This window comes from Rhea americana, unplaced genomic scaffold (genome assembly GCF_003343005.1).
Source record: "Rhea americana isolate MKP2758 unplaced genomic scaffold, rheAme1 scaffold_239, whole genome shotgun sequence".
Classification (NCBI taxonomy): domain Eukaryota; kingdom Metazoa; phylum Chordata; class Aves; order Rheiformes; family Rheidae; genus Rhea; species Rhea americana.
The window spans coordinates 1,160,001-1,186,987 of record NW_028186356.1 but is presented as its reverse complement, the minus strand read 5'-3'; the positions used below and the strand labels follow the sequence as shown (position 1 = coordinate 1,186,987).

Here is a 26,987-nt window from a genome sequence, read left to right as displayed (position 1 = left end):
CTAGGCACAGCTGGAGACTCACTTCATCGGGGGCTGAGCAGTAGCAACTGTGCAATCCCCAAAGTTGCGAATGCGAGGTGCCACCGGGCCCCATCCTCACTGGGCACTGAGGTCCTCTCCGGCCACTTCTCACAGAGCAGTACCTATTAACAGCAGTCACCTTCTGCTCTGTGAGCACCTATATTCTCCCACTACCTTGCATGCACCATCCCTGCTGTTTGATCTGTGCACAACAGTACAATTTTCCCTTGTTGATGTACAATCTGAATATATTTTTCCTCTAAAACAAACAAACAAACAAAAAAAGCAAAATTGCCATTTTTCTTTGATCTAAGCTGAAGGTAATTCTCATTCTTTTCTTATCTTTTGCTCTGATCACAGTTTATATGCTTCACTGCATTCATTTGTTGCTGCATAGACTGTCTAGCACTTAGTAAACTGGCAATTACAATTATTTGAAGAGATGCTATTTTAGTATGTTGACTCAAGCAGTATTTTGGATATAGTTTTGCTGTCATAAAGCAAGCTGTCTTAAGGATGTTTACAGTTCTGGGCAATTTCAGTTTATTGGAAGGCAGAACATTTACTTGAAGCACTTTGGTGTTGTGATTGCTCATCCTTGCAGTTACTAATCACCTACAGTATTCACTACATTAGGTACATTTCTGTAGAGCTGAGGTGTTGCAGCAAATCTTAAAATTTCCCTCTGAACAGCTTAGGGATATAAATAGAAAGCAAGTGTGTTTTGGAAAATCTTACATATTTCACATTCACGACAGATATTCGTAGCTCACTTTCTTAAGAACATGAAATGGATCTCATCTTGCATCCGTGTGGACATGCCCCCAGTCACATAAAAAGCAGTCAGTATATAAAGTTTTGYTTTACAATACATGTTTAAAATATAACATCAAGTTATTAAAATAGATGCGTTTTTGTAACAAGTCAGAAACTATGGAAAGTGCTAGTTCATGTATTTTGCTCAAGAATATATGGTATACCTTCACTGCTTCTGTACTCCTGCAGCAATAGGATGAAAAGGAAATAGTTGTTAATGCACATTGTGAAATGTACTGGAAAATATTAAGCTTAGTTCAGGCTGAACTTGAAGTATCGAATAATCTGAGTAAAACACTTGTATTGCAATGTCCAGTACTGAAGTATTAGTTTTATGTAGTAAATCTAGACATGGTATAGCTTTGCATTTAGACAGAATTTTTAAACTCTCCTGTAGACCTTAAAACATTTCTAAAGCCCAGTTTTGTGTGATTTTGTTAACAATGTGCTTATTACATGTGTCTGCAGATATGTTTGTTAGGGTACAATTTAATATGCATAAATCARCTGTGTGTGACGGCTTTCATTTTGGAAAGTAATCCAAAGAAACTGTAAAATTGCTCAATCCCAAAGGCGTGTCCAAAATTTCATGTGCAGTATTTCAGCTCTGGGACTCTTGTTAGTCATCTGGAATGAAACAAGTTCATTTGGATTTGGGATCATTATAAAATCTCAGAGCACAGACCTCTGGAGGAATATGCAAGGATCGTTGTGGAGCGCAAAAGCATCCTCTGGTCAGCAGCAGTAGACATCGTATCTGACTCTAGATTCAYGTTAGGGTCTTTTTGCCTGATGGGCCCACTCTGTCTCTTCTGAGCATTCCCTGATTTGTCACTAACTCCCTTTCCCTGGTATTCCCCCAGCATTAGGCTGCCCAGTGCAAATGAGTGACACAGCAGTTTGCCACTGGGGAGATGGGGGAAGTCCCCCTGCAAAAGGTGAGGAAAGTGTCCTAAATTGGGGCTGTAGGAAGCCCCAGGAAATTCCACCCAGTTTCTTCCCCTTCCCTTTTACCTCTTCTCCCTCCCTCTCATTCCCCTGTGAAACRGCTCTCATTTTGTACAGCTCTGTGGAGACTACATTTGCTTTGGGGTGACAAGGAAGGAAGAAGATGGCACAAAAGACTGTAAAAGAGGCTGGGAGGATATATGCCGCCTCTGAGTTGGTTGACTGGTTGTGACATGACTAGAAACCCCAGCTTGCCAGCGAGCGCTGTGCCTGGCTGCATGCAGAGGACACAAGGTAGCTCTGAGTAGGTAGGGGATATGAGGCAAGGCGAACTGCAAATGCTGCGAGGGAGACGGGAGAGTGGCGTCTGTGCTGGAGTTTGGGATGCGCAAACGTGTCTTGGAGAGAAATAGTACATGTTGTTATCTCCTGAGAAGCTGCAGAGAGTGGAAGGTGAGGAGGTGTCATGTGCATGTATGTACATGAGAATCCCTGGGGTGGGGGGACAGAAGGGGAGAGAATTAAGAAACTTGAAAACTGCCGCTTTACATATGGAGTAGAGTGTTCAGACTTCCTTTGCGTGGTGTGTTCTTTCTGCTAAAAGTTCTACTAAATTTTAGCTGTTACACAGCTACAAGGAGCTGGAGAAGTTTACCTTTAAATTTTAGATTCTGACCACTTTTGTGCACACGTGCAAGGCAAGAAGTGTAAGAGCAGAAATKAATGCAGAAAATCTTACTCCTTTACACATGAGGTATTTACGATTTGTCCTTGTTCTTTGCAGTGTGCTTTTCAGTTCTGGGCTTTCAGTGGGTCTTTGGGAGGGAAGGGAGCAAATGATGTCTGTTTTTTAAAGCATATACTTTTAAAGTACACATAATTCCCACATTCCTCTAGCTATTGTGCCTGTCTGTAGGGATAACCAACCTAAAAATCAACTGCTGCTTAGCACCATGTGTTTGAGTCACAATTTAGCGGTGTTAGGAGGGAAAGTTAATTAGAAAGGATTCACAAAATAAACATTTGGATTTTCTGGAATTGTAAAATAGTAGAGTACAAAAGTTTTTAAATGATCTTTCCACTTTTAGGGACTGGTAAAAGGCATTCATTTCTCTAAGAGAGCAAAATGTTGTTTGCATGGCTTGTGCCTTCTACAGTTTGGTTTTTGGTGCACTTCACAGCAGGTAAGGATTTCTTTTTTCTACATAGAAGTTATCACTTAAAAGATGCTCTCAGGTCAGGAGTTTTTCTTTCAGCTTTTGTGTGGTGCATGAGTAAGAATCTTTCTTAACGGAGAAAGCAAAATTGGATACTCGATTAGGTTTATGTTGTAATTCTCTCAAGAACTGTTTGATCCACTGCTGCTGTTGAGTGACTTCCCATTGTTCATGACAATGTATTTTGTTATTTATAACTGTTTGTGGTAGGAAGTATAGACAATATTCTGATTTGACAGCATTTTACTCCCTTATTGCACAGCTGTAAATGCCTTCAGTGGAGGAGGAATATAGACTCRGTTTTTGATAGAAGAGGCAAGTGCACTCAGGCACTGGCATCTCTTGCCAGTTATACATTGCAGAAACGTATACCCTGCGAGTCAGTTCCATTTGTGTATTTAGGGTAGTATATAACAAATAATTGCTATTAAGTTAATTTTTTGTCTTTTTTAATTCAAAGTAGAAGTGTGCTGTTGGTTACAGGAGAAAACATATCTATGATTTATTTCCACAGAGATTTTCAAAATTCAAAAGTAGATAGAAATGGTGCTCCATCATTTTACTTTATCCACAGTGTAAGTGTCTCAGAGTCTGCCATCAAACACATATTCTTGTACGCTGAGTTCAGTGTTGGCTGCCCAGCCTTTTATGTGCTGTGGAATCTTGAAAAGAAAATATACAAAAGGAATTTTCTAGTGAAATCAAAGAAAATTTGACTGGTTTCTTCAGTAGAGACATGTCTGCTACTGTTTTACTGGAATGTAGATATGTCTTTAAACAAAAACAAAGTAAGAGTCTTTCAGACAGATTTTGCCTTAGGTTGTGTCTCTTTAATATAAGGACTGGTAGCTGGACTTTGGCTTCTGATCTCTGGTTAATTGGACTGGTGAAAATTGTGGCAAAGCAGTATACTATGAGTAACAGTGCAGAGACAGGAATTCTTGCATTCTAAATTTGTGAAGACTCTCTTCACAGAGTGTAGTATATTTTACAAGATAAATTATATATTCTTTTTAAAGGTTTGTTTTCCCATTCTGTTGCAGAAGCATGTGGTAAAGGAAACGTGACTGCTAGCAAACTTCCCCATGGTGTTGCAGAAATATGCGATAAAGGAAATATGACTGCTAACACTGCTTCTCATGTCCAACCTGGAACGAATATTATCCTCTCATGCCAGCTAAAACAACCAAAACAGAATGAACAGTGCAAGATAGCTATTTTCTTTAACAGTTCTGAATTAAGTAGCAATTATGGCAGTTCAGTAAGCACCAAATTTCTAGTCCATACCTACGGCAAACTCATGTTTACTTGCAAAGTAGTTTGTGAATACAAGAAAAAACTCATCTGTGGAATTGATATAGAATCTGGAAGTAAGGACAATTTCTTTATTCTTTATTCTTACCCATTTTCTTCGGTACCCCTGGGACATACATTAGAAACTGGTATTGGATGGCCTTTTTCAAGAAAGGTGCTATGTTTATTGGGTTTTTTTGTATAAGATATTGCAGGCTGAAATTGCAACACTGTAAGTGATCTCCTCTGATTCCCAGCCACCCATGTGGATGGTCAGGGTGAACCATATTTGCATAATTTCCTTCTCTGGGGGGTGATTCTACATACACCTGTATCTTTCCCTTTGTACCCACCATGTATCATCATCCAACCTTTGAAAAAGTTAACGTGTTAGTTTGTACACAGTGATTGTGTTACCCAACTTACTCCACAGTAGTGAGAGGAGGAATCCAAGTCATTGCTAAATCAAAAAATGCTAAATAAAACCACTTGTTGGAGCAAATACAAGACTCTCCTGTTCCACCCTTGAAACCCATATCTGCAGACTACAGGGAACTTGCAAGGAAATCTCAAGTTTTCTTCTAGAAATAGACAAACTGATGCTGCTTCAGTAGTCACCTTCTGTATCAGTGGAAGACAGGCTTCTCTTTTTAAGAAATCATGTTATTGCTTCAAGCAAAACTTGTGGTGCTTAGTCATGATGGCTGTTAAGCACTTGTATTCATTTAACAACTGTGTGTAGTGACTTAGGTTTTGCACGAAGGTTAGAGGTCTCAACAGATTGCAGAGATCATAGACTTAACTGTTTTTGCATTTAAAAATTGTCAGCTTGATTTTTTTTGCAGCTACTTGTCTATGAACTCCTCAAAAAAATCCAACATTTGTTAGTATTTCTCCATTGACATTTCTAAGGAAAAAACTGACAAGAATCTCTGTTTAAGATCCTCCAGATCAGCCAAAGAATGTATCATGTATACAGTATGGGACAGATAGTAATCCTACCTGCACTTGGAATAAAGGAAGATTTACATACATAAACACTACATATGTAATACAGTAAGTAACAAATGGATATAGGTTCTTTAATACTTATAATTGTATCTTAGAGGTTTTTTATTTTTACTCTGTTTATTACAGATTTACTCTTTCTTTTTATCAAAGCACATAAAAGATTCAGTAGGTTTATGAATAAGTCAGCCCAAGGCTCCTATGATCACAAAAGCCAATTATAGCTGTTAAAAAGATATTTCTGTTTACATTTGTGTATGCTGCACAGCAGTAATTCAGTTATTTCTGGATTAAGCAATTAACGACAGTATACCAGGACATGTCTCCTCTTTTGGAAATGGAAGTTTAATACTGGAACTGGTCTTAAAATGACTGGTTAAACCTACTGTTTTCCCTGTGGCGAATCTTCTCTATTGAGTTATTCTGTGATCAGCAATACCTCTGCCAGAAAACCTAGAGTGTGAGCTTTTCACTCTGTCTCAGAGTTTAGCTAAGGAGATGGAGAACAACAATTGCTTGGAAACGTATTATTGTTGCTTTGTTCAAGAACCAACATTGTTCCCTCTCATTGTGCTAAACTGAAACAGATCATGAAGATATCTGCCACAAACTGTGAGGATGGAGGAAAGATGTTATATAGCCTGTTGGGGTAGCACTAGGAGACCTTTTGATGAGAACAGTAATTTAGGGAATCGTTGAGTAGGAGATGTCAGGAACCTTACCAAAAAAAAAAAAAAAAAAAAAAAAATCCACTCAAGCAAACATATAGATATAATGAATGAATTTTGCCATTTGAAAACAGCTGGGCAGATTGAACTACTTCCCAGTTTACCAGAGATGTTGTATGTAGACCATTCCTTTTGCTAGGCTCATGATTACTTACTTCCTTGGCCAAAGTAGTAGCAGTTCATAGAAACCTGTCACAGCTCTTAAAGCAGGAGAATTTCAAGTTATCTTGCGGAAGAGTAGTAAAGCGTGTGGATAATGAGTCCTTTAAATGTTAAAACGATACATAGATGTGTAGCAGGGCTTGCTGGTAAATTATCTTAAGTATTTTACAAAATACAAAAAGTCAGCCTGCATCAATRTGATATAAATAATCATCTCTGATTCGAGTGAAGAGAGTACACAGAGGCTAAGCAAGTTATCCCGTGAAATGGGATGAATGACAGATTGAAATAAAAGTCATGTTTGAAGTTAAGCCATCTGACCATTAGATTGCAAATACATTAAGTATTTATACCACTAATTTATGCAAAAAAAAAAAAAGAAAAGAAAAAAGAAAGAAAGAAAAGAAAAGAAAAGAAAGCTCTTCACCACCCCAGATTCTTGGATGCCAACGTTTRTGCTCAGATATAAGGAAATACCAAATACCTATTATACTGTCAAAAAGAACCTACTCACATGTTTGCAGCTTAGTGGAAATCCAGAAGTATTTCTTTTGTCTGCTGTTAAAATCAAAAAGCAGTATAACACCTTTGCTATCCGTTTAGCACAGAGGGATATTTACTATAAACACTGTACCTCAGCTATCTTGAAAGCACTGTATTTAAGCAGATAAGGTAGATCTTTCATYTGAATTTGAAGGGGCAGATTACCTCATTTTCAGTAGAATGTTTCTTCACTTGAAAGGTAATTTTCCTGCAAGTTATTGAAAGAGTCACAGTCTCAACAGATACAGACAAATAGTTTTATGGAGATCAGATGCCTCTGCACATCTGGGTAATCTAGCTCTTACAATATACAGAAAAGTGTTAACCAAGAGTTTTCCTTCTATTCTAGGCTATCAAATGGCACTGATATGTTATATTTTTTAGAAGAAAATGTGAATAATAAATTTGGCTCACTGGTTCTGAGCACGAAGTTGAATTTTGATTCCACTTACACAGTTGTGGTTGCTGCCTCCAATGAACTAGGAAACGCTTTTTCACAGCCGCTCATGTTCATGTTAATAGACATAGGTAAATATATTACTTACCTCCTTTCAATTAGTCCTAGATATGTAGAAAGAAATGAAAACAATTTAAGCACTGTATTTTAATTTAAACCTGTCAGAAAAAGTACCTACCAGTCTAATAAGCTTGTTATTCTAGTGTTCTATTTAATCCTACATTTCTAATTATGCTGCATGTCTAAGTGCTGGTTTCTTATTTGTGTTTTTGCTGCCAGTGAAACCACATCCTCCTAAGTTTTTAGTGAAATTTGAGAATTCTTCTGCAACAAACTGCACAGTTTTTTGGCGTGATGAAGCACAAGCACAGCACTTTAGACTAAGATATCGTTCACTTAACAGTTACACATGGAATATGGTAATCATTTTTTTTTGAAAAATAAATGTTGTGATGTGATCAAAAGTTGTGATCCTTGGAGGTTGCTTAGATTTTAGTACTACCATTTTGAGTTCATTCTCTTTTTACTAGATTTGGTTTGTTCAAATTAGGCTCTCTGTTCTCTGGCATCATATGTAAGAAAAACTATCAGTCAAAAACTCTACCATTGTTCTAAAATGGAATGAAAGCAAAACCCTGACCTTGTAAGGAACTGTGTGTATGAATGTTTTCCCTTGTGTCTAATGTTTGTATGACACACTGAGAAATCCGAGGTCAGGTTTGAAGCAGTCCTTTATTGAAATATGATAATTTCTTCTCATTGTTTTTCAGGAGTACAGGTGGGTGTTTTGTTTTAATAAACTATCAGTTTCCTATTTTGGACTTTATACAGACATTAATAATTCAGATTATCACTACCTTCAACCTGTATTTCCTTGCAAGTTTAGTGTTATATGTCCTTTATCTTCATTAAAGGTTGAAAGTTTAAATACTGAAAAATACAATCTTTATGGTCTGGAGCCTTACACAGAATATGAATTCCAAGTTAGCTGTAAAATTCACCCTGAGAAAGGACTGTGGAGTAACTGGAGAACTTTTCAAACTCAGACTCCAGAAGCAGGTAATAAAACATGTGATCTGTTATACTAAGCCTGAATCTGAACTTTACATAGAAGGATAGATTTTGACTAATGAATTCAGAATGCTATGCGGTTTTACCTCCTGGTTAGAACTTTCTAAAAATCCCAGAAGCAGAGTCAACAGGGATGTAAACTTTCATTTCTGTAACAGAATTCTTTTTTAATGATTAAAAAATATATTCAGGTTTCTTACAAAACAGTAATTTCGAGAAACAATTGACAAAGGTCTGAATAATATATTCCTCTGACATTGTTGAAAGCTGGAGAATTTTTTTCCGTATTGCCTGGAGCCACAGCAGCCTACCACACTGCCATGCATCTGTAGAAGTCAGAGAAAGCCTATCGTTTTAGCTGGGATAAGAAAATTATTTTGCATTGGTTCACATCTAAGCGTTTTACTGAATTACTGCAGCAATCGCTTGTGCAAGTCTGGACAACTGCCTTGTGAACCTCTGCTGCTAATGAACCTCAAGCTGGGGAAGCACACTCTGGATTCTTGAGCTCACCAGATGATTTGCTGAGAAGTCAAATGAACTAGCCAGAAAATTGCCTGGGTTCCCTCAGTTCTATTGTGGTTGACAAATTTTAATGAAAGTTTATTTTTTGGCAAGTTATCTTTTTTCCAAGTAGAAAAACATTTCAGTCAGAGAATTCCCAATTGTGGCCCCTTCCACAAAACACTGGCGATTTGGAGATYTGGGTACTTTAACAGAGCAGAACATGTTCACATATTCCAGAGACCAGTCCCATCTCAAAGTAGAAGTTGAGCATGTAGTATTTCTACCTTGTAGAAATACAGAGCAGATTCCAGGGAACACATAGCATGAACATGAGGACAAATATATTAGTCTGTACCAGTTCTAATATTAGATGGCTAAGGTTTGTTATAGGCTTGCATATCTGCTTGCTTGACTTCACAGTGAGCTGTATGAAATCACAGGCTGCAAAACTTTCAGTTCTTGTGAAAGAAGAAAGCTTCTCAGAAGTTTGTGTTTCAACAAAGATGTGTTGGCTTCTTTGGCATCCCWGCCTTTCATCTTGTACTTAGCTTTCATTGCTCTTTTTTGTGAATTACTATAAGATCTGCAGGCTCCTTCTGTTATTACTCATGTTATTTACCACTACTGACAGCATCAGTTTCTGTTAAAAGCATTGATTGATGCAGAAGGTGTGAACATTTTCTTCCCTCCCCCATCTTCCTCTCAACAGTTTTCTTAACCTTTTTGATGTACTCTGGGTTGCTATGGTATTTGTGGTCATCACCCCTTTTCACAAGCCAATAGTGTAAAGAATCTTTTCAGCTAATCTAGGAGTATTTTCTGCCCTCAGGTTATATGAGAGCAAGGTGAGGTTGCATATGAAAAATTCTAGGTACATAACGGTCGATCGTCTTTAAAGTAGCTGAAATTCTACACATGAGTTTCGCCTTTAGCAAATTCAGGATTATATCTTTTTAATAAGATACTGCTTTTTGTGTTTCTGTAGGCCTGACCTGCAACAAAACTTGCTCTATGCAAGCTGTGGTGTAAAATGAGTGTGACTTTTTGTTGTTTTTTTTTTTTTTTCCCCTCAGAGCTAATTTGTGTGATTCACATGTGAAATGAACCCTAAAATTTGTGCTGGAATTCAACAGATGCAATTTGAGTTGTTTTTTTTTTTCCTTCTTCTTCTTTTTGGCTGTTTTGAGCTTGCCCCTTCCTCCCACATTGTGACTATATTTAATTTTTTGAGTTTTTTTTTCCTGTGAGTCTTACTTTTGGGGTTTTATTCCATTCACTATTTACAGTTGATACAGGAGAAAGTTCTTAACATTGCTTTGAGAATTTCCTCTATCTTTAAATTTAGCGAACAGCCCTTGTCCCTTTCTAGTCATGGTTGGGCAGCAGCTACTAGCTGTTTAGGTTACTAGTAACAATTATCATTTGAATTTGGTGAGTTTATTTTCTTCAGAGACCTTGAAGAACCAAGCTTTAGTATCTTCTGTCACATTGACTCTCTATCTGTGTATCTCTATCTAATACTGAACTATTTGAGCACATTTTCACCAGTTTTTGCAGTCCAAAGTTTACTTTAGTGTTATTTTAGAAAGTTTATTCAAAGTTGTAGAGTTCAGTGAGTTTCAAACAGTCTAAAACATTAAGGCTTTTCAGGAAGCATCTTCCTCAAATCAGCAGCAGATTTTGATACTCTTGGCTTTCTGAGTGTTAAATATCAACTCCATGAATATAAGGAGAATCTTGGAAAGAACGTGGATTTTAAAAATACCTATGAGAAGGTCCTGTCCAAATAGCTGTTAAAGGTATTTATGACCTAGACCTGTTAGGAATGGGCGGGTACTGTCTGTTGCTTCAGGACTGGTGTGGTCAACTACCGTTYCTCCCCAAAGACCTTAATTAGCTCCAATTTTTACACGATTGGAGTTAATCCTGTCACATGGGTTTATAGGCTTCTTTGGAAATCATACTGATTACTGAGTGCAGAATAAAGTCAATGGCAGAGTATAATCCTGTCCTGTTTTTATGTTTTGTTCTCTTTTTGATTACCCTGTTGTATGGGCAGTCATCACTGAGCTAAAAATTAACCATAATATAAACTTAAATTACAAAACAGTACTGTAAAGTCTCTACACTGTGCATTAAACTATTTCAGAGACATTTTAAATCTTAATTTTCTCAGGATTTTTRATCCTTCACTATATTCAAAATACTTTATTTGTTTCAGAATAAACTCATTAATTCTGCTCACCTTTTTTTCTTTCCCAGTGCCTGCCCAGCTCTTAAATGTCTGGTACAAAAAGCAGGATATGGACTCACAAATGCAGAACATTTCTCTTTTTTGGAAGGTAAGTAAGTCATTAAAGTAAAACCTAAGCAAATGCAGTAGTAACGAGCAAGTTTAGAGGGGAACTGTATTTTATATGTTTGTAGAAAAGCACKTAAACCAAAGACAGCACAGGGCTTTTATCACTGTTTTGTCCAGAGACACAGGAGAATCCTTTACCCAAGACTTTCCTCACGATGCTAAACTCATCAAATCTTTCCTCTCTAGAATTTTCTTTTAAAAGTTCCCAAAACTTTCTGTCATATTGGAAGTATGCCATAYTCCCAGCATATCTTCTCAGTGAACAGAGGATTACATTTGATGGACAAAGTGGAAGTAACACAACTCAGAGTTGCCACCTTTCTCTCAAAAATACAAATTCCTTTCTCCCTTTCCACACCGTGACCAGCATCCCTGATAATATATGTAAAGGTATAGATAAGTTTTCAAATTGTTTTCCAATTAATATCTTCCTCTTCTCATTCCCTGGGTTTTCAAGCTATAGTTAACCTCTCAATTAAAGTTACATCTTTTCTCCACAAAAATGAGCACTAGACAATAAGTGAAAACAGAAATTCTTAAGTAATTAGGGCTGGAGCGTCTGCCCTATGAGGAACGGCTGTGAGAGCTGGGCCTCTTTAGCCTGGGGAAGAGAAGACTGCGGGAGGGATCTTAYCAATGCACGGGAAACCCTTCAGGAAGGGTGGCAGGAGGAGGGGCCAGACTCTTTTCAGTGGTGCCCAGTGCTAGGACAGGAGGCAATGGGCAGAAATTGAAGCACAGGAAGTTCTGCCTGAACGTGAGGGGGAATTTCTTCCCTGTGAGAGTGACGGAGCACTGGAACAGGTTGCCCAGAGARGTTGTGGAGTCTSCTTCTCTGGAGATCTCCAAGGCCCGCCTGGATGCAACCCTGTCTACCATGCTCTAGGTGACCCTGCTTAGCAGGGAGGTTGGACTAGATGATCTCCAGAGGTCCCTGCCAACCCTACTSATTCTGTGATTCTTTGCACTGGTTGCCATACAGAAACACTGTATGGACAGAAAATACAAGAGGAAAGGGGGATAGCGTGCCCTCTGTTCTCCATGTGCACATAGCTTATGAATACGATTTTGAAATATGAACTCCTTCAGAGATGTTTGTTTTTGCTCTTGCATGAAGACCTGTGAGTAGTGCAGAATGAGGAAATAGGAGTGATTTATTGTAATAGCCCTTAAAGATGACTGACCAAACTCTGGGGAAAAAAAAAAAAAAAAAAAAAAAGTTTGGGCAACCAATACTGCAGTCTATGTTACTGCTTTATTGATGGACCATTAAATCTCTTTGTCATAGTGCAGTACCAGGAAGAGTTTGTTTTTCTGGTACTGGTGTGAAACAGGCGGTGGGCAAGCCACATGCAAAAGAGTTTGCTAATAATAAAGCTGCAGAGCTGAAGCTGGACCAGGTTGGAGCAGGAAAACAGTAGGTTGTGTTTGGGTCTGTTGAAGAGCGCCTCCTGAAAGCTAAAGACAAAGACCTTGTATTGAAATGGTGGTGCCCCACAGGGGTAGTAGCTTCAAAGAKTTAGAGCTTTCAGCTCTAAATCCAGTTAACCTGTAGATTAAAAAATGCACATTATTATACAATTTAGAGGAAAAAGCTTATGCTCTGTCTTTTATAACTTTCACAATGAAAGTATGTCTTTAGACAGCAAGGAGCCATAAGTGACATCACTCCCACCCTATACCCTAGATTCTGAACTCAGGTATAGCAGTGATACAGTAACAGATTGAGTCATGGCAGAAGGAAGCAAGAAAACCAGCTGTAAATAAAAATGTGACTTTGTTGCATCCTTTCTATGGAACTGATACATACAGACAGTGTTATCCTACGTGCTAGGAGAGTTTCTCTATTATTACCAATTCTGCACTCAGAGGCCTTAAGAAGAATCTTCAGATCATAGGTTGTTTTGCTGGTTTTTTTGTTTTGTTTTGTTTTCCAAAATTTTTATTTTTAAGCATAATTATCTGTGACTTCTGGTTTTCAATTTCCAGTTAACCTCTCAATTAAAGTTAGATCTTTTCTCCACAACAATTAACACCAGACTATAAGTGAAAGCAGAAATTCTTATGTAATTATTTGACTCCATCAGTTGTGGCTTTAAGATATTAAACTCACAATAGAGAGTTGACAATACTTTCTTTATCTAAGCAGACTTCCTGTGGTGTCATTCATAAAATGGTTATGACACTTTATTTTTATAGTTTTTACAATAGGTACAAAGCAAAAGACACAGACTTAGTACAATGTACAACCATTGTATGTTTTCATATTTTCACATAAATAAATGAATAAATATTGCAAGTTTAGTTTCAGCATAGTTTCAGAAGATTTTCAGAGTAATTTCAGGTGCTGCTTTTGTCCTAAGTCACTGCCAAAGCAATTGTAAAACTGCAAACATTTTCCTATTTTAAAAGTGTTTTTTCCCGCTTTCTTTTTTTTTTTTTTTTTTTTTTTTGTTTCGTTATTGAAAAAAAGAACAACCAAACAAAGTAAATTCTCTGTGTAGAGGAAACCGTGAAATTGACAGTACAAAGTGTGCTTTCACTGACCCAGAGTGGAAAAAACAGCTGTAGGTGTTATGTGTGACAGTGTAGATTAAGAACTTTTCAAAGAAAAGTGTATTGTAAGTTGTAGAATTAAACCAATTTCTTATTTCATTTTCTTTTTATTAAAAATTTGGATTTTACCAGAATCAAAACTTGCTCATTTTCACAAATCCAGTTGTGCAGTTAATGTTTTTTGCCCCCTGTGAAAAGTGTGACTTGAATCTGAGGAGAAAGGAGTGGGTATGTTTCACTGTCACCAGCTGCTTTGCTGGTTGGAAGATGAGCAATTCAGCAGCAGAGGAGCTTCACTAAACTGAATTGAACAGGAAAAAATAAATAAGAATTTAAAAGAAAGGTATGTAACCTTAAGAGAGAATCTCAGGTAATGGATGCTCTTGTCACTCCCAGTAGGGAAATAACTCATTTCAGTTACAGTTTTGCTTGAAGGCAAACAAAAACAGTAACCAGATCTGAAGATAACCCAGCATTACATAGATATAGGCACTAAAAAATTCAATATGGGAGAGATTTCAATGGTCCCTGTTTTGTGTAAGACTCATGACTGATACCTGTGAATGAGGTTAAGCAGCCAAACACTAGACATACAAAATGGGAAGTATCTTGAGATGCGCGCAGTGAAGTGTTGGGTRGCATGGTATTGTGTTACAGTCTGGAGAGGAGTGGGTGATGGGCTGACCTGCCAAAAGATGAGAGCTGGGGAAGACTGTGGCCRGGTGCCAAGGAATCCCCACGAGAGGAGCAGGCAGGGAACTGCAGCCAGGCTTGGAAATGGAAAGAACAAATCAGGGCAGCAAGGTCTGCAAAAGCAGAAACTGCAGCCAAGACACTAGCTARTAAAGCCAGGTTCTTCAGAAAAAGCAGGTGATGTTTTTAGTCATAAAAGTACCTGTTCGTTTATGTAATAATGTTCTCCAGTGAGTGATGGGAAACTGTGCTACCTTTAAAATGCATTGGCTGTACTTGTCTGCCTGATTTCTAGTTTAAAACAATATATTTCAGAAAAAGCAGTCTCAAGAAATGAGGAAGCAATTCCTATAGCACTGCTGTTTTTCTTCCAGCTTTTAGAAGAGAAAAAAAGTAAAAATTGATAATTTGTTACCAAAGAACATTAGCTGGTACATGTTATCTTCCAGCAAGTAACACTGTCACTATAAATAGCTTCTTTATTATTAGAACAAAAATGAAGAAGAAAAAAATTACCTTCAAGTGAAAGCTGTTCACTTAAATCCAGTAGCTTGAGCGTCTGAATTAGGGTGATGCTGTGAACTCATCATCTGCCACAAAMCAGAAGACTTGAAGAGTTCCAGATAAACAGATCCGGAACTCTTTTTTTGAAGGACTACTAGTAGTAAGCCATAGGGCAGCAGGGTGACAGAGCATGTAGCAAGTGACGTGATCTTTCTGACGTTCTGATTATGATCACCAGCTCCTGGGAAAGAATGAAACACGACTTTGGATTAAACTCCTTTCTGGAAAGGAATTAAAATGTGTTGACTCAATATTGCCAGTAAATATCAAGCCTCACAGAAGGTTCTGAAATTAGGGCCTGCTTCAGTTCATGGTCTCATGCGGAAAAGACTTCATGATTATCATTTGGTTGGGAATAACACCTTGAATGGACAAACTGCAGTCTAAAATGAGTGTGTGCTTTTTAAAGCTTTAGTCAGGAGAGTTTATGTGTAACAAAAAAACCCCCCTTTTTTTGGTAGTAAGCAAATTTATAAGCAGATGAAATAATTTATGATTATTATGTGTATTATGTGTATTATGTGAATAAACCAGTCACTTCATTAGTGGCTGTAGAATGTCTTTTACTGCTTAGTTTAAATTCATTATATGTGAGCTGCACTATGCATAGGCCATTTTGTGTTCACTGTGCAGAGAGACAGCAAATCTTCTGTGAACAGCTAGGTGTCTCAACACATGCAGAGTTTTCAGGAAGCTAAACCAATGTCTTTCCCCCAGGCAGCCTCTCAGGATACACTAGGTTCAATCAATCAGTTTTCTGCAATGTACTGTTAATGTTTTGTTTTGTTTTGTTTTGTTTTCTGTCTCAACCAGTCTTTTATCTTGTCAGGAAAAAAAGAAAAAGTAATAAGCACATTTTCTTTGCAGGCCTTGAGCAAGTCAGAAGCAAGAGGAAAAATCCTGCAGTACACAGTGACCTTTAAAGCACTAAACCACAGGAGTCCTGAAGCAATAGAAACAAATGTTACCATGCAAACCAGCTACACCAGAGTCACACCAAAGATGGACTACAACATAACAATCACTGCTGATAACTCAAAGGGCAGCTCCCCTCCTGCATCCATTATGACTGAGCTGGGCATTAAGGGTAAGGAATTTCCCTGGGTATGACGACTAGCAATAGTATCAGCTCTCCTTTGTACTGTTCCTGGTTATGTACTATGGAAGCACTCAGATTCTACCACTTTGTGCTTCTTGAGGTCAGTCTCAATGCATCTTTAGGTAGCTGCAGTGAAAGGAGTTTAGATCCAGTTACATGTGTGGTTGAGGGCAGGCGTGCAGGTTCATGCCAAGTTGTCCTAAATTAGTGCTGATATAATTTTACCTGCACCCCTTCTGCTGACAAGGGCGCTTGTTTGACCACACTGTAAGCCATCCAGGGACCTGACCTGACAGAAAATTAATCAYACCCGCCACCGCCGCCGCCCTGCCCTCCCCTCCCCGCACACACAGAAAAGGAGGGGAGCAATATTTTTCTGATGCAAGAGAGAGAGGGTGGGACTGCATGGTTGAAAACAAGGTGACAATGAGGGGAAACACAGTTGCACAAACTAGCCCTCTGTGTTGTATCTATATAGCAAAATTAATGAGTATTAACTGAACTCATCTGGCCATTTATTGCCTATGCCAATAGCCTAGCCTGCGAAGGAAGAGTCTCCCGGTAACCAGATGGTTCTGTTTAAAGATAGAGTCTGCTATTTGCACTTGTCCTTGTGTGACATAAGTCATAAGTAAACCATTTACAGAACACATTGCTAAATATTACTTACCCAATGCTGCATCAGACATCACTGAGATGCTTTCTTGCCTTTGAAGGCAGATGGCACAGCTCACGTTGCAGAATGCACTGATTATGAGAGTCCTTTTGTTAGGCAGCCTACGTGGTGATAGGCTTGATGCAGAAATGCATCTAGTGTATGATTATTTGTCTGGAGGAAGTAAGATGAGAACCGCTTTGTGGGCACAGTTCAATTGTATTTGTTAGAAAAATTGGTTGTAAAAGATGATGGTGCTTTTATATGACAGATGGAAAAATGGTGACCTTCACAGCCGTTTCTCCTGCAGGAAAATGTAACCTGGACTTAGCTGTGAAAGCAAGAGTTTTGGTCTTACAGAGACCATGTAGGTTTGTGGCTCTAATAGAGGAGCAGGGTTGTGCAGCAACAGTATCTTCTCAGAGCTTGAGAATGGCTCTGGTAAAGAGGGAAAGTTGTGAGTGTTCCCACTGCTGCACTGTGAGACAAGAAAATAATGTGGCTCTATTCTTATCAGCATAGGCAGAGATCACCTTGACATAAAAACTTGCTTTCAGCTGTGGTTTTATTTTGATACATTGCATAGCACCAAACTGGAGGAAACACAGTAAAACCAATACCAAATTACCAAGTCAAATACAGACAACTAATAGCATTTGACAGTCACTTCAGGTTAAGGTAGTGCAAGGCAAGTTGTAATGATGGGGTGTTTTTTGTTTGGTTGTTCTTTCTCCTGCTTAAGATTTGCCACCACCTCGGAATGTCTCTGCTATAGCAATGGGAAATAACAGCATCTTAGTCATTTGGCAACCTCCTATTAAATCTACTGCATTCGTCAATGGATACATAGTAGAATGGATAGATATACACAGAAATAAGAGCCTGGAACCCCATCTAAACTGGATAAAACTTCTAGCATCCAACCTGTCTACAGTGATATCAGGTAACTACAGCTTAGGAGGAGGATATTACTGAAGTGGTCCTTTATTTTGAAAGCTTTTTAAGGAATAGGTTAGATTCCAATTTTTATTAGTTCAGCCTGAGAAAGTATGGCAGTTGAAAGCTTTTTTTAATGGGCAGAAAAATTTGATTGCTGCACTTCAGCAGTCAGTCTCAACTGAGTTTTATATCCAGTAAGCAGAAAGCCTCTCTTTCTCTCTCTCTTGCTCAAAAAACAGTCCCTTCCTAATGAAGAAAAACAGCTAGATAAACCTCAAAAACTGTAAGAGATAAAAGGCTTACGAATTTTTCTGGTCTAATAGTTGTTATTATTAATCTAAATCAATACTGGCATGTCATGATTCTTTATACCAAATAGCTATTAAGTTATGATTAGAAGGCAGTAAGTGTTACTCTACCTAGTCTTTCTTAACTAACCTAGCATACTCATGCCATCATTTTGAAAAGAAGAATGGGTTATTGTCAGCCTTTCATAACTCTTAGGGTTGATCTTGGGAAGAGAACGTTCATGTGAAGTTATGAGGAAGATCTAAGGTGTTATTCTCTTGTGTTTTTAAAATTATCTTCCACATAGCAAAATGCCACATATCATGTCTTAGCTGTTACACTGCTTATTACTCTACTTTTCTAGTTGAACATAAGAAGTGATCCAAGATTTTCTTTGGGGAATTCTTTTTCTTTCTTTCTTTCCTTTTTTTTTTTTTTTTTTAGCAAAAAAAAAAATCCACCCTTAAGAAGAGTTGACATGACTTTCTTAATAAGCACTAGATTTGTGCCAAGCTGCTAAATAGGAGACCATGTAGCATTTTTTACTTCTTCTTTATGAAGGATGTGTAGTAAATCAGAAGCTTCATCTCAAGGTCGAACTTGATAACGTAAATAGTTTACGTTACATAGTTACAATAGTTTACATGACTGTAAATACTTTAATCAGAAAACTATCCACTTTTAACATTTTTATTTAGAGCAAATAAAAGATCATGTGTGCTATCACATTGCCGTATCTGCACTTTATCAGGACAGAGCTGGACAAGTGGCATCAGTTAGGGGATACTCAAAGGAAAAAGGTAAATCACAGTAATTTGCTTTCAAATATTTTTAAGCCACCTTAAACTGTCTGACTTTAAAAGTTGGTCTTATGTTTTATAGCACCGTTAGTTGGACCCCAGATGTATTCAACACCACAGACAAATGGCATTTTGGTTTCTTGGGAAGAAATCCCTGCCAATCAGCAAATGGGCTGCATTACTGCATACAATATATACCTCCAAAAAAAAGACAGTAAGGTAGCTCCAGAAGTCCATGGTAGGTATCTGGTTAAAAAAAGAATAGAGAGATGTGTATGTGTGTTGTGTGGATGGTAAAGAAGAGGGAAAGAAAGATGACTCGAGAAAGTTCTATATAGTCTAGGAACCACAGTGGCCAACTCCTGACCTGAACTACCATGAGGTTTAGCAGGAAAGTTCAGTTTCAGTTCTCCCTCTGCTACAAGTGTTCATCAACAGGATCAGATGGTCACTGTTTAAATTGTTTCAAAGCTTTGACTTAGTGTAGGGAAATCTAATACAGCATTCTATTTTAATATAAAACTTTCTTTGCTTTTAATTATTTGCTTAAATTATAACCAATGCAACCTTTTAAAGTTATTGCAGTAAAGTAACAGACTTTCTGAAAGCTATATWCAACAAATGCAGACATACTCTATTTGTCCTGTAGTGTGCACTGCATTCCCATATATGCATGCTTCTACCATGCAAGTCCTCTTATAACATCCATATATCTTCCACACGAAAAAATATTTTTGCCAAAATTTTATTCAGGAGTTGCAAGACAGTTTTTAATGGATAGTTCATAGTTCCAGCATACAAACCTCATTTTAGGCTTCAACATTACCTTCTCAACCAACCATAGTCAAAGGACAGGCTATCCAGTCGCCTGTGTAGTATCTGTTCAATTCCGTACAATGAATTAGGTCTCACAACAAGGCAAATTATCCACTAACATAGCAAAGGAGCATTTACTTAAAGTAATACATGTCATTCAGTGCTCCTTTTGTCAGCAAGGTAGTTTTTGTTTCTGTACTGTGTCACAGTTTCTGAACAAGTTCCTCAAGGTTCTTTTTCCTAAATAAGCATCTTTTCCTTTATATAGAAACAGTGCAGGGAAAGGCTGTTTCTTTCCCTCCCCCCTTCATTTACTTTAGAACCATCTATTCTTTATACATACTGCCTTTCTTACCCATCATTCAGAATCTGTGCCTATAAGGTAACAAACAAATCCCTAAATTCCTGTTTGGTGTTTGTTTTTTCCTCTAATTTATTACTGATTGTGACTATAGGTGAGCTTTAGACATCACCATAGAAAGACAGTGAATAACAGATGTCTTCACAGTGGTGGAGGCGAGAGAGAAGAAAAATCTGTATCTGTATGTGTGTGCGTGTGTATTTTAGGTAGATTAGGTAAGAGAGGAAACCTCTTGAAAAGCCATATACAACAAACACAAACATACATACAATATATATTCATTAAGCATAAAAAATTACCTACAAGAAAAAGTATTTTCTTGAGATTTTCTTTTTAACGTTGAAAGCCAGATCTAACTGCATAAGGACATTTTGGTTCATCACAGAATTTCTGGGTTTTAGTCTTTAGTGATAGCGAAAGGCTGAAATTAGATGGAGAATCTGCTAGCACATATACCTATGTATATTACTTACAGTTTTGGATCAAAAAAAAAAACTTGACAGTTTACATTTAACGCTTATAGCAATGGGAACAAAATTTTTGGGGGCTAAAGACTTTAAAATCTCTGCAGTAAGAAATCAGAAACTATGCTGTCAGAAACTATACTGTCATCTAGCATGGAACAAGRAAATTCCTAGTCCACATTTTTAATCCATCCAAAGTGGGTCAGAAAATGCAGATGGGGTGGAGGAAAAGGGGAAGAAAAGGAAAGAAATTAAAGCCACTCCCATATGTAGAATAATCCTCCCAAACCTAACTAAACAACAGCAAAAAATCTCCCTTGTGTCTAAACAAGATATTCTCATGACTTTATATGACCTGGAAAAAAGTAAAAAGAGCACATAGATAATTGTTTATAACATGACAATGTGGACTGTTTTATTGTAAATAGGCTTGGTTTCTATGCTAAGAGCAAAACACCTATCTCAAGAAATAACCTTTTATTTTTTTTCCCCCATTACATGTATTTTTTTTTCAACATGTTTGTTAGCACAAAAGAAAAAAGCACAACTGGCTAGTTAGGGTGGGGCATATTATAACAGGAGACACTGGAGTTCACAGCTGTGTTCCTGAAAGACCTCAATTACAAAGTGAGGATAACAGTGCCTCTCTAGGTATAATGCAAGAGTGACTGCATTAAGAAACTGAGGTGTTGAAAAGGTGCTAGGGATAGCATAAGACAGGTGTTATTTAGAAAAAAATATTCTAATGTTCCCTTAAATTAGATCAGTATTCTTAGTCTGAGGAATAGTTTTGATACATAGAGCTAATTTACCAAAAATACAAGATTAGAGTCTTCATTGAGAAAAAGTACAGAAAGAGAGGAGTTACACACTCAGTGAGCATTGGCTAGATACCAATACCATGAACAAAGTAGATTTTCCACTGGATTGGAACAGCTGGTCCCTCTCCCCCTAGTCCTTTTTATTTTTTTATTTTATTTTTTTTTTAAGGCTCAAGACAACAATGTGTAGTTATTGATTTGCAAATCAGTTCCATGGCTTTGCAAAAATGTACTAGACAAAGCAGAGCCAGCCTCTGGGACCAGAAGTCATCGCACTTTTAGCGCACAGGACTTCGCTCCAACTGCAGTACATTGATTAAAGGGGCCTAGATCACACATACCTTAGTCCAAATTTTAATAAAACTAACCTAGCAGAAGCATTTATTTTAAGCTAGCATAGTTGCTAAGTGTTAAGTCTGACAAAAACACCACCAGTGCATGAAGGAATGGAACGTTGTTGGTCATAAGCCCTTCATTTGTCTGCAGCATCTTCTAAATTAAAAAGAAGCCACAGTTCTTAGACAAACTTAGAGTTTTACTCAGACAAGTGGTAGAAAATACAGTGGTTCAAATGGATCTGTGAGTAATTTTTTTTCAAAAATAACCTGAGCCTCATAAGAGAAAGCAGGACAGGATGCACGGGAGCTGCTCAGAGCACAAAGCATGTGCATGCTGAGAGAAGACCAAAGCTTAAGACTTACAGGGTTGAAGAACACTAAGGGTATTCTTATAAGGGTAACTTGATCTGGCATCAAGTTCTGGAAACCTGCTTCTTAGAGCTAAACGCAGTAAGAATGTGTGCTAGATGCTTCCTTTGATTCTCCCTCTCTTCCTTTTAGTCATTCATAACGTGACTGCCCATTCATTTCACATTGCAAATCTACAAGATGGCGAGAATTATTTCCTGTGGATGACAGCGTCAACTGCTGCTGGAGAAAGCCCCCACGGAAACAGCGAGCTCATTTGCTTGGAAAGTAATGAATCTGTGGTGGGGGTGAGGGGCTAGGGGAAGTTCTATCCCTTGGCCCAGTGTTCTCCACAGACTGGAAATGTTTTACCTGCTACTCTTTAATTACTGCAAAACTCTAGTTTTGGCTGCATTTAAAATGTAATATACCTTCTTTTGTCTTCAAGCTGCCAATTTTCTCCCAAGAAAATATTAGTTGCATAGTTAGGAGTAGTAGTAGTAGTTTACAGCTAGCAGAACTGTTTATTGTAGGCGTAGACTAACATTTAATGCAGCAAAACAAAACTGTTGTCAATAGTTTTAACAATTTAGGTTTGAGCTGACCTACATGCAAACAGAAAAGAGTGTTTTGTCTTTCAACCTCCAAGTTGTGGAAATTAGGATATTCTTCTCCCCAGCATGGAGTCTGTCTTCTCTGACCAGCCCTCTGAGAAGCCTTTCTCATGGACTACAGAAAGAATTCAGGGAAATGAGCATGATGAAATTAAAACAGTCCAGAATTTTTTTTAAAAAAAAAAAAAAAAAAAAAAAATCCAGTCTAAAATGTGGATTTGTGGAAAGTTACATATTCAGCAGATAGTGCAAGCCCATTAAAGCCAAGATGTTAATTGAAAAGAACATTGGTCATTGATACAGTTTATTAAACATTCATTGTTTTTGTAAGATCTTATCTGCTTAACACCATTCTGTTGCATGCATCAGCCCAGGTCTATGTCCTCTATGAGTGTCAAGTTCAATGCTAGAGAGATCAGCAATTGCATATTTGGGGGGCTAGACTAAGTAGCTCAAGAGATACTGGTAGAGATTCTTATGTTACAAAATACTGTTTTCCCTAAATATCATTACTTAGCTCCAGATTCCAAGTTTTAAACACTCCTCCCTCCCCCCCCCCCCCCCCAAAAAAAAAGAGTTTTGGTATGTTTTATGAGTGCAAACACTAGCCAAGCCATGGCTGTTGGCTGATTTGAACTAGCATATTTAAAAGTTTGCTTTGTTAAAACAGATCAGAAATAGGTGTTCTGGATTTCAGGTGCTGTAGACTGGATTACTGGTGTGCTTACCTGCAGCTTCTTCATATTCTCAGCCTGTATTTGCGCTATTCCTCCTGCACGGAAAGCGTAAGTAGCTTTATCTGTTACGCTCCAATTCGAAGTACAGCGTAGAGTCTTTGTTAGAAGGCATATTAATGTCTATTTTAGAACATCTTGAGGAAGAAGGAGGATTGTTCTGAATAAAGATTTCAAATTACATGAATGGTAATAATATGAACATTTAAAGCATAATGTGTTATTTCATATACATTAGGAAATTTTAATCCAGACCCTAAATCCCACTCCCACTAAAATGAATTTGAAGTGGTACAATCCTTGGTAATTCCCCCAGGGATGAAATTAAGCCCTGAGACCATAGCCTGCAGGCACTGCTGTTGGTCACACCAGGTAAAAGAATTCACCAGGGCCCGAGGAAGAGGATGCTATGCAGCATTCGTTTMCACTTAATCAGTAGTTGCTCAGCATTACCTTGCCCTGGCTTTCCAGAGTAATATTAGCACCTAGAACAAACTTGCACTGGTATTCACTTGGCACTTCACCAGCTGCCACGTGTGCCAATCTCTGTCTTCATCCCTGTTCGAGCAGCCTCCTCCCCAGCCCAGCCCAGCCGGCTGTCAGCATGCCTGCCATAGCCTCAGCACCACTGATGTCCCATCAGCTGGCTGGTGGGTCTCTCCTTGTGCAGGAGAGAGAGGGAGCCTGAAAAATCAGTGTGTATGTGTGTGTGTGGGGGGGAACTTATTTTAGTGCTCTATGTTAAGAGCAGAAATGCAACGAGCTGCTTCTACAAACTCAATCTTACTGAGATTTGTGACTTGCAGGCTTGTCAGTTAGGCCCATTACTTGCATCTGTTGATGTGGGAGGCACRAGGCCCAAACAGGACACTTACACCATCCAAATATAAGTATCCTCACTGCGTAAGTGCTGCTGCCCATCTGGGATGATACAGCAGGTGCCATCTAGTCTAGGCATCGACACTAATCAAGCTTTGAAAGACTCAGACTGATCTTTTGGAGTCATATCTGTCAAAAAGGCTTGAACTGAGTAAAACCTAGAAACCACTAACTAGGCAGTGGAATAGTGTATGTTCTCAAAGCAGACTAGTGGCCATAAGCATAAAAAAAAGGAATAGCTATGTTGTCTCATCAAAGCCAAAACTAAGCAACTTCAGCATGTGTCCCCACTAACTGCTGCAGGATCTGCAGTCCCACCTAGCCCACCTAGTCCGTATTTCTGTGGTCCGTACTACAGCAGCCATGATTACACGGGATTCTTTGGTAGTTAAATGCACAGACAACACATTCCAGTTCACTAACACCTGCAGATATTGGCAAGATATTGGATATTCATGCTTTTAATTACATATGTTTGATTTGTAGATTACACTTGCTCCTTTCTGTCATTGTGCCTCAGTGGTATAGCAAAGCTATTCCCAACCCAGCTAATGCCACATGGGCTAGGAACTACTCACCTACAAAGGTAAATTGTACTGTTTTTCTTCTAATTCCACCATCTTGAGTTTTTTAAAAAAAGTGTGTGTGTGTGTGTGTGTGTGTATCTCAAAGTTATGCAAAAGTCAGTAATCCCTTAATGTAGCAAATTCAACATTTTGTGGTAGTGGATAACTGCTGAATTTTTTAATCAAACTTCTATCATGAGAGACTGTAGTACCTACTGGGCAGATGAAGTGCAAGAATATAGAGATGTTTAATTTTTGGCAGTATTAGATGTTATGCTGAAAGATATTTGCATTTTAAGGGGGTCAGAAGACACTTACTGCATGATTATTCATCACTGCTGTATGTGTACCCCTCCACCAGGGTGAGGTGAGTTTACCTTCCAATCCATTTCTACACAATGTGAGCAGTTTTGAAGAGCCTGAAATAACAGAAGTAGAGGAAGCCTTCATAAAGAAAGACAAAGTCATCCTCAGCAGTATTAACAGCAGTGAAAATCATGACTGGCAGCCAGAAAGCAGCTTTGAGAAACCGGACTGTGAGTACAGGCCCTTACCCAGCCCAACAGATGGAGACATGTATGAGCATCAGCTTCCATACTTGTACAAGAAGATAGCAGTGGAAGTTACAGAACAAATGCAAACTGCTTCAGAGTACATTGCTAATCCGGTTACTGAAAATACAACTTATCTACCCTCAGCCATGTTATCACCTGTTGCAGACACTAATGAAGACTATGAACTTGACTGCAACCCAATTTCCATTTTCCCAACAACTTCGTTTTTGACACCAGTATTTTCCTATGGAGGGAAACTTACCTTAGATGCAGTAAAAATAAACTGCACTTCCTTCACAAGGTAGGTTTTGGGGGYGATGTAGTGGTCTGGCATGATCTTTCACACTTCAGCGAAACACTGCAACATGTGGTTCAACTGAGCCAATACAGCACGTAGGTGTCAYGAACGAGTGGCAAAGCTCAAACTTCCCAGCGCTGCCGCACGCGCCCTCACTGTGCAGGAGCTCCGTACGCGCAGATCAGGTAGGCAGAACTAGACAGCAGACCCGGGATCACCAGAGCTCCGTGACCTGTCTCTGCGGGATTACTCACTCCCAGGCTGCCTTCGTTCCCGGACTGCCTCAGCAACTCTGTCCCACTGCCTAACACAGTGGCTCACCACTGGCTTGAACTTCACTGGAAGTCAGAACTTGCTAAATAGCATTTAAATCACTGCTTATTTCAGTAAAGGTCAAGCCTCAGCATTTGACCACCAGCAGGACCCTTGTAGTCCGTACTCCTGCTGCGCGTGACACGAGAAGTGCAGTATTCGTAATCTGTGTAAACTGGTGCTAAACTTGCATACTCTAAACCCAATAGATAGTATTCACTTCAGTGCCAGCTGAGTGTATGTGGCAATGGCTGTTTTCCCTAATTACACTAGTGCTCCAGCCCAGCATAGGCGCTGAAGGATGCATAACCTCATTATTTTTGCAGCAGGATTGAAAAGATCAAAGCGAGCCTGCTTTTATGGCTCAAATTAGAAAGGGAGAAGGAATCCTTGCCAGGACTAAACAGGCGGCATAGGTACACAGCAAGCCAAATGGACTAGTGAGAAGAATTTAAATCATTTATTGAAGTATTCTAATTACAGATTTGAAGTATTTGTTACACATTAAAGGACTTTATTTGGTATACGTGTGTGTGTGTGTGTGTGTGTGTGTGTGTATATATAAAAAAATAAAATCTTGGAAACCTGGAAGTTGTTTCCAGTTGTTTTTTCCAGTCAATTTCAAGTGCGAAGCTGCAGCTACACACAGAATGAAGTGATTTTTTAAAAATAAAGAATATGCTTTGCTGCTAGAGATGAGGTAGTTCAGATTTTGAACTTACCTTGAATATTTCTTTACCTCCTTTTACTCAGGATTCAGATCGCTGTTCTCCATCCAAGGCTGGTAACATAAGCCATTAAGTTAGTTGCATAAAGATATTACTGTCTCAAAGTGACTATTAAAAGCTGTTACCTGACTTCAGCAATTCTGTATATGTATTCTTTTAAAGCTGTGACAGAAGAATACTGGTAGCACAAGACTGCTACATCAAAGCCATAGCTTTTCCCAAATTGACTTAAAGGAAAAAAAAAAAGTAATTGTTGCATTAGAGGCTTGTTCTGCTCTAGTTTTATTCCGGTTCCAGCTCTGTTATCTTCTACAAAAGGCCCATGAACTGACACTGCGTTCTCAAGTTCAAGATGCTGTATGACAATCTCCTGTTTTTTACCTGAACACAGCACCCTCTATCAAGTGTGAAAGCAGTACAAGAATAT

At 38.4% G+C, this 26,987-nt stretch overlaps 1 protein-coding gene across 1 annotated transcript; it reads left to right on the top strand.

The window, feature by feature from the left end:
* Window positions 1-2,911: 2,911 nt before the first annotated feature.
* Window positions 2,912-26,416, top strand: IL12RB2 (interleukin 12 receptor subunit beta 2). The gene is made up of 15 exons (XM_085306374.1): window positions 2,912-2,969; window positions 4,046-4,372; window positions 5,237-5,351; window positions 7,086-7,264; window positions 7,473-7,612; window positions 8,108-8,252; window positions 11,034-11,113; window positions 15,814-16,033; window positions 17,443-17,643; window positions 18,626-18,727; window positions 18,810-18,965; window positions 22,029-22,163; window positions 23,187-23,274; window positions 24,589-24,688; window positions 25,030-26,416. The coding sequence occupies exons 1-15, from the start codon at window positions 2,912-2,914 to the stop codon at window positions 25,525-25,527; spliced, it is 2,544 nt and encodes an 847-aa protein (XP_085162500.1). The 3' UTR covers window positions 25,528-26,416.
* The last annotated feature ends 571 nt before the right edge of the window (window positions 26,417-26,987 follow it).